Genomic DNA, 8,575 nt, shown 5'->3' with positions numbered 1-8,575 from the left:
CATGTCAATCTTACTAGTAATAAATAGAGTAATATTTGAAAATGTAGAGCCAGGGTCTATCAGTGCGTAAACAACTTGAGAAGATATCATCAATATACCTGTGACAACATTAGGGGATGCCTCTGAATCCCGTTGGCCTATGAGTGCATAAATGTGGTTTTGGCCACTTCTTGAACCTGTATCTCCTATACCTCTCCCTCTACCACGACCCTGAGTAGACTGTGGTCCTGGTCACGGGGCACAGACTGTGGGTGAAGATGCTGTTGTGGATCCTGAAGGCTAAGCTAGATCACCTCTACTCAACCTTGAGCACCGACTAATAATGTCATGACTGCCCACAGTAATAACAAGCACCTGAACCCTTTCTACACTGCCTAGTGTGCGGCTTACCGCACTATGTGCATAGAGTAGTGGGATGTCTTATCTGTACAGAACGATCCTGTAGATGAACCTCAGGCTGTCTTGAGATCTGACCTGGTCCTAACTGACTATAACGATCAAACCGCGGTCCCTACTCCTGTGGTGAGACACTACCCGCTGGCCGAGGTGGATATCGAAGGAATGGAGGCCTAAAATCACCATGTGGCTCCCTATAAGACCCATAGTACCAGCCCTCTTACTCTGCTCCCTATCCCTATGGGTATAATCAATGCATCGAGAAAGGTCCTCTGTAGTCTGAGCGAAAGCCTGTATGTGGGAAATATCTACATCATCCGATAGGGATTTTACCCTGAAATCTATGATCAGATGATCTGTCAAACCATCAATATAACAATGATACGTATAATATATTGTGCATATCTCGCCAAAGAATTAAACATGCGGCTATAACCCCTCACACTCATATTCCCTTACTTTGGATTGATAAAATGGTGAAGGGGGGCCTCTTAAACTTCCCGTGGCAAATAGTGGGCAAGGAATGCCTCAGGAAAGTCCTCCCACTCTGCTGGGAAAGCATGAGGTCCTCTAGATCTCTCCCAGGCCTCACCCAAAGAATGGTTACATCACGTAGCCGAAAAGAAGCCAACTTAATAGCCTTTGTGACAGAGGCATGTATCACCTCTATATATATGGTATATAAAGGCAAGGGGGATCCTTTGTAGGACTAGATCCCGTAAATAATGTAGGGGACAAATGAAGAAACCCTACTACCTTCGAACTTCCTAATCAGTCTCACCAAGGATCTATCCCTTACTCAAGCTGTAACACCCCTAAATACTAACCAAGAGTTACATGTTGATTTACCATTGCTTAATTACTAGAATATGTTTTAGTCTCATTTTGGGAACTTGAAATGTTGTGATAATTGCTAACATGCTTAACATAAATTGTGATCGTAATTTAAGGTATTGTATCAGGGTATTTTCGTAATATTCTAATTAGAATTATGTATAACTTTAAAAGGAGATGAGGGATATATATGTAGGTGTATATATTTGGGCAACCCTTTTTGGAGACAACTGTACAAGTGATAAACATCACTTGTGGTGACTATATATATTTTCACCTCCTTGAGTTAATTCATTTTTTTTTCAAGTCTAAAAACCTTAGAGCCTTCTTTAATCATTTATTTTTCAAAATTACAAAAGAAAAACTTGGCCCTTTTGGCTGGAATTCAAGAACACACACTTCTTGTTGGAAAGTGACAAAATATGTTTCTGAGCTGGGTAGTGTTTAGTAAGTTATGCATATCTCTCGGTATAGAACTTAGCTTATAGTGAATACATACGATTTGGAAAGTTAATTCGTAAACCTACAACTCATATGTTTATGTAAAACTCTGATTTAGCTGTTATGGATTCGAAATATTGGACGCAACATAGGGAAAGTTCTGTCCAGATATTGGAATTTCAAATCTTGTATGAACAACTGTTATTATTTTGACTATATTGTGTTGTACAAAATATATTTTGTGGTAATTCTTGTTTTTCTGCAACTTTAAGAGATATAGCTACATCTTTCATGAAGGCTATAAAGTCTAGTTTTGCCGGTTTCCTTTTCAAATCTAAGTTGCGACATGAGGTACTAGGCTGGCCAGAATCACTGTTTTGGGAGCATAGTTGTGTTTGTACAGGCTAATCTTACTTGTGAGGATAATCCTGTTTTACATCAGTATTATTGAGCTTCTAGGGATTAAAGAAGTTATTTAATTGTATTTTAAAGGTTGTATATATTCGTGAACCAGTTGAGGACCTTGATACATTGGTTGGTCTACGGTTTGAACTCTTGAAGTTGTGTTGTACTGTTTCTTTGCTAAAGTACTGAGGTTTGTGTATAAACTTGTATTTTTACTCTTTTAACTGTTGGTATATCTGAAGGTTGATCTTGGTACCTTGGTTACCTCTTATCACTTTGCATTGTCGTGTTGGTATCCTTTAAGACGTTAAAGACACTTGTGTAACTCGCCCACTTGTACGGATTGTTTGATCACTTGGCACTCTTGTTGGGACCTTGTCCTTCTTATGGCTGTGACTTTTTCACTATTGGCATGCCTCTTGATTCGGATCATCTGCCATCTTGACTCTGGATTTTTAGTCCGTCTTAAGAATGGAAGTTGTCCATTTTAAGTACAAACTAGAAAGCCATTTTTAATATGGTTTTCTCTTGATTATTGGGCTTTGACCCTTCTTGATACAGGGCGTCGGCTCTTCTTGATACTTGATTGTGCTTGGTGTGAAGACATGATGTACTTATTGGGCGAGCCTTGTTATTGAATCTTTTGAAAAATGGTACTATGAGCGTTCTTGACATTTGAATCTCTAAATATCGAACTTCATACTCTTGATATATTGTTTACTTGATTTATTTAGTATGTTCGATTATGCTGCCCATGACTTGAGAAAGGTAGTTTTGTGAATCTGATGGCTCCAAACCTATAGTTTTTGCACCAATAAGCTATATGCTTAGCGATAGTTGTTTCTATCGTAGGGAATGATCGAGAGGAGGCATGAAGCTGACCATTGGTTATGGAAGATCACAATTGCATATAGGGATGTATATTTTGTATAAACCTTGGGACTTGTACATGATCTATGTGGTGTATATTTACATGAAAATTTGAGGACTAATGTGATCATGTCACCATGGGTTGTAATATAAGTATGACTCTATGTTTTGTTCTTTTGGGGTGTGTAAGCCCAAGTCTTGTAATATGTTAAATTTACCACTAATTTTGAATGATTGCGTGAAGCATGAACCACCTAGTTTGGGTACTCGAAAGTTGGTAATATTCTTTTTATATCATTTTTAGTAGTTCGAGGACAATATATATATATATGCAAAAATCTCGTGAGTTATTGACTTATATTATTATAGGCTTATATTATTCCGGAAGGGTCCTTACAAGTGTTGGTATCAGAGCTTAGGTTTGTGGTTCTAGGACATTTGTTGTGAATTACTTGTATACTTGTTCACATTCGAAAAAGGTTTTATTTGGATTATTTGGTCACTTACATGGTTTAAAATATTTTTTTATCATATGTAGAGTGCACATACATCATGTACATGTCCCTAATGCAATGTGATTTTCCCTTTTGAAGGAATTAAGTTTTGGCCTCTTCTTCTGACCGACCTATGGAAGCTGCTTGTGAATGTTCGGGTACCTCTGTTCCCCAACCTCATGCACTAAAAGAGGTTGGAGAACCTGTCTCGAATCAATATGTTCCCCACACTAGTGGGTTTGAAGTGGGAAACCATCAGGGTGTAAGAGCTAGTTCACATCCTCACATGAGTTGTAGTACTCAAGCCATGAATCCTCCTTTTCAACAAATGACCGAGTTCTTCCACCACATAGCTGAAGTAATGCATGATCCCAACGTGATTAACTTTGAGAAAATGAGGAAAATGGGTGGAGTGGAGTTTGAAGGCACCGTTGATCCCACGGATGCTGGACAATGGCTGGAGCGCATGGAGATGGTATTTGAGCAGTTAGAGTGTTCAGATGTTGCCAAATTTAAATATGCTATTTCATTATTACAAAATGATGCTTACGATTGGTGGGTAAGTGTTCCAAATGCCAAGGTAAACCTCCTGTTCTTACTTGGGATAATTTTCTTTGGGAATTTCGTATGAAGTATGTCCCACCTGCTTATTGTGATGCAAAGAGAAAAGAGTTTATGAATTTAAGGCAGCGAGGTATGTCTATTGCTGAGTACCAACAAAAGTTTCTAAGACTCTCTCGTTATGCTGGAGGTATTATTAAAGAAGAAAATGACACGTGCAGGAAATTTGAAGGAAAAAGACAAGTGCAGGAAATTTGAAGACGATTTAAATGATTCCATTAGAAAGAATGTGGCGATCCTGCAACATGGGAACTTTTGTAAGCTAGTGTCTGCTGCTTTTACTTAGGAGCGACTAGATAAAGAAGAAGCTAGTAGAAATGAAAACAAATTCCAAAAGCCTAGATTAGATTTTGGGGATCCATCAAAAAGGGGAAGGTTTGATAACTGTAAGGCTAATAGTGACAACAGGCCACCGCAACAAAAGAAAAACAGATGAGATATTTCTACAACTAGCACTCCAACTTATGGCCAAGGCAAGCCTCGTGTTCCCACTTGTCCGCAATGTGAAAAGAATCATTATGGTACTTGTAGGAGAGCTTCTGATGCATGTTTCAATTGTGGGAGCTTTGATCATAAACTGAAGGAATGTCCTAATCCTAATAATGCTCTTTCTTTGAGAACTGAAGGCTCAGTTCATAAGTCTTCTATTAATCCTCCTCAAACTAATAGAGGTGCAAGACCTAAAAACACCCAAGCAGCAGGTACAAGTGGAGCTAATCAAGCTAGTGGACAAAGGACTACTTCACGCGCTTATGCTATGAGGCAGAGGGATGAGCAGGATGGACAAGACGTGGTTGTCGGTAAATTTCACTTATTTGGCTTATGTGTGTTTACACTAATTGATCCTGGTTCTACACATTCCTATATTTATTCATCACTTGTTCTTCCTGAAAATGTGAAATCTATGAGGCTTAATTATGATGTGCTGGTTGAAAGTCCTTTGGGTTATCAGGTTGTGTGTAATCGAATTTATCGTGATTGTCCCTTCATGATTCAAAACCCAGTCTTCTCTGCTAATTTGATTGAAATGCCCTTCAAGGATTTTGATGTTATTATCGTGATGGATTGGTTTCATAAATATCATGCAGTGGTAGATTGTAGGTCAAAGCATGTGACCTTTAAAGATCCGACATTTTCACACATTATTGTACAAGGTGAAAGATCATTGACATCTAGTATTATTTCTGCGGCCTTGGCAACAAAGCTGATGCGTCAAGGTTGTAGGGCATACTTTGCTCACATATTTGATACACAGTAGAAAAGTCCTTGTATCAAGGACATACCTGCTGTATGTGATTTTCCAGAAGTCTTCCCAGAAAACTTTCCTGGATTGCCCCCAGAAAGAGAGGTTGAATTTCCAATCGAGCTTATTTCTGGATCTACCCCTATTTCTATCACTCCTTATAGAATGGCTCCGACAGAATTTAGGGAATTGAAATCTCAATTGCAAGAACTTCTTGAGAAAGGTTTTATTCGACCTAGTGTTTCTCCTTGGGGAGCCCCTGTTTTATTCGTAAAAAAGAAAGACGACACTCTTAGGCTTTGTATTGACTATAGACAATTGAACAGAATAACAATCAAGAATAGATATCCACTACCGAGGATCGATGATTTGTTTGACCAACTGAAGGGTGCTAAAGTATTCTCAAAGATTGATTTAAGGTTTGGATATCACCAATTGTGTGTTAGAGAGGAAGATATTCGTAAAACTGGTTTTAGAACTCGGTATGGTCATTATGAATTTTTGGTGATGCCATTCGAATTGACAAATGCTCCTGCGGTATTCATGGATCTAATGAATCGAGTATTCAAGCCTTATTTAGATCAGTTTGTGGTTGTTTTTATAGATGATATTTTAATATTTTCCAGAAGTAGTGAAGACCATGATAAACACCTCAGGATTATTTTGGAAATTTTGAAGGAGAAGGAACTTTATGCTAAACTTTCCAAGTGTGAATTTTGGCTTGATGAAGTGACGTTTCTTGGACATGTTGTATTAGCCGAAGGCGTGAAGGTGGATCTTAGTAAGATACAAGCAGTTGTTGAATGGAGACCTCCCTAAAGTCCAACCGAGGTAAGAAGTTTCTTAGGCTTAGCAGGATACTATAGAAGATTTGTGAAAGGCTTTTCCATTATCTCCTCTCCCTTGACTAAGCTCTTGCAGAAGGAAGTAAAGTTTATTTGGGATGACAAATTCCAAGAGAGCTTTGAAACTCTCAAATCCTTGTTGACTCAAGCGCCTATACTTACTCTACCAATTGAAGGGAAAGAGTATGTAGTATACAATGATGCTTCTCACAATAGTCTAGGATGCGTTTTGATGCAAGAAGGGAAGGTTATTTCTTATGCCTCTCGTAAATTAAAATCGGATGAATTGAATTATCCTACCCATGATCTTGAACTTGCTGTTGTAGTGTTTGCTTTAAAAATATGGCGGCATTATTTGTATGGAGAGAAATGTCATATATTCACTGATCACAAGAGCTTAAAGTACTTCGGTACTCAGAAGGACCTAAACCTTCGACAATGTAGATGGCTTGAACTCATCAAGAATTATGACTGCACGATTGATTATCATCCAGGTAAAGCCAATGTGGTTGCAAATGCCTTAAGTCGAAAATCCTTTGCAAGCATTTCTTTGAGTCATTTACCTTTGCTTCTTGAGTTAAGAGCAATGAATGTTTGTTTTACACCTGATTCAAATGGTTCAATTATTGCTAATTTGCAAGTAAAGCCAATATTACTTGAACGGGTGAAAGAAGCACAAAAATAGATGAGAAACTTGTAAAATTGACCAGAGAAGTTCAAAATGGGGAAAAGTTGGATTTTACATTAATAGAGGATGGTGTCTTATTTTATCAGAACAGGTTATGCGTCCCTAATGATGACAACTTGAGGAGAAAAATACTGAATGAATCACATACATCACCATATGCAATGCATCCTGGAGGTACAAAGATGTACCAGACCATCAAGGAACATTATTGGCGGAATGGTATGAATAGAGACATTGCGGAGTCATTTCCAAATGTTTGGTTTGTCAACAAGTAAAGGCAGAACATCAAGTCCCAGTTGGTTTACTACAACCCTTGTCGATGCCGGAATGGAAATGGGAGAGAATAACTATGGACTTTGTTTCTGGACTTCCTCGCACTCAGAGAAATCATGATGCAATATGGGTGATTGTGGACAGGTTAACCAAGAGTGCTCACTTCTTAGCAATCAGGATGGATTACTCACTTGAGCGTTTAGCCGAATTGTACATTAGTGAGATTGTAAGACCACATGGTATCCCTATGTCTATTGTATCTGACCAAGACCCAAGGTTTCCATCTAGAATTTGGGGTAGCTTGCAGGAAGCTTTGGGTACTAAGCTGAAATTTAGCACTTCGTTCCATCCTCAAATAGATGGCCAGTCGGAATGAGTGATACAAATTTTGGAGGATATGCTTCGAGCTTGTATTATGGAGTTTGAGTGTAGTTGGGACAAACACTTGGCTTTGATAGAATTTGCTTATAATAATAGCTACCAATCGAGTATTGGAATGCCTCCCTATGAAGCCCTATACGGAAGGAAATGTCGGACCCCTCTTTGTTGGAGTGAAGTTGGTGAAAGAAAGCTTGTTGGTCCTGAAATTGTGCAACAAATAGAGTTCAACGTAAAAATTATCAAGGATCGTCTAAAGATTTCTTCGGATCGACAAAAGTCGTATGCGGATCTTAAAAGGCATGACATTAAATATCAAGTGGGAGATAAAGTATTCTTAAAGGTGTCTCCATGGAAAAAGATTATGAGATTTGGCCAAAAAGGAAAACTTAGTCCTCGATTCATTCGACCTTATGAGATACTTCAAAGGATTGGACTAGTTGCATACAATGTCTTTCATGTTTCCATGCTTAGAAGATATCGTTCTGATCCATCGCATGTTCTTCTAGTTGAATCTATTGAGGTTAATCCTGACTTGACGTATAATAAAGAACCTATCCGGATTGAAGCTCGAGAAGTAAAGCAATTTAGAAACAAGAGAACTCCCTTAGTAAAGGTGGTTTGGAGGAACCATTCTGGAAAGGAAGCTACCTGGAAAAGAGAAGAAGACATGAGAACCCAGTATCCACACTTGTTCAGGGACTAGTGTAAGGTAAATTTCGAGACGAAATTCTTTAATGGGGAGAGAATTGTAACACCTCTAAATACTAACCAAGAGTCACATGTCAATTTACCGTTGCTTAATTACCAGAATATGTTTTAGTCTCATTTTGGGAACTTGAAATGTGGTGATAATTGCTAACTTGCTTAACATAAATTGTGATCGTAATTTAAGGTATTGTATTAGGGTATTTTCGTAATATTCTAATTAGAATTATGTATAACTTTAAAAGGAGATGAGGGATATCTATATAGGTGTGTATATATATATATATATATATATATATATATATATATATGTAGGTGTATATGTATGCATTTTAAGCAGCACACAACTTTTTGGGCAGCCCTTTTAGGAGACAGCTGT

At 38.1% G+C, this 8,575-nt stretch overlaps 1 protein-coding gene across 1 annotated transcript; it reads left to right on the top strand.

Annotated features, from left to right (window-relative positions):
* The first annotated feature begins 7,525 nt into the window (after positions 1 to 7,525).
* Positions 7,526 to 8,194, top strand: LOC125869649 (uncharacterized). Its single transcript, XM_049550107.1, has one exon. The coding sequence runs from the start codon at positions 7,526 to 7,528 to the stop codon at positions 8,192 to 8,194; it is 669 nt and encodes a 222-aa protein (XP_049406064.1).
* Positions 8,195 to 8,575: the final 381 nt, after the last annotated feature.

The sequence above is a fragment of the Solanum stenotomum genome, chromosome 7 (assembly GCF_019186545.1).
Source record: "Solanum stenotomum isolate F172 chromosome 7, ASM1918654v1, whole genome shotgun sequence".
Classification (NCBI taxonomy): Eukaryota; Viridiplantae; Streptophyta; class Magnoliopsida; order Solanales; family Solanaceae; genus Solanum; species Solanum stenotomum.
Note: the sequence above shows the minus strand (reverse complement) of the source record. Positions and strands in the feature narration are given on the sequence as shown.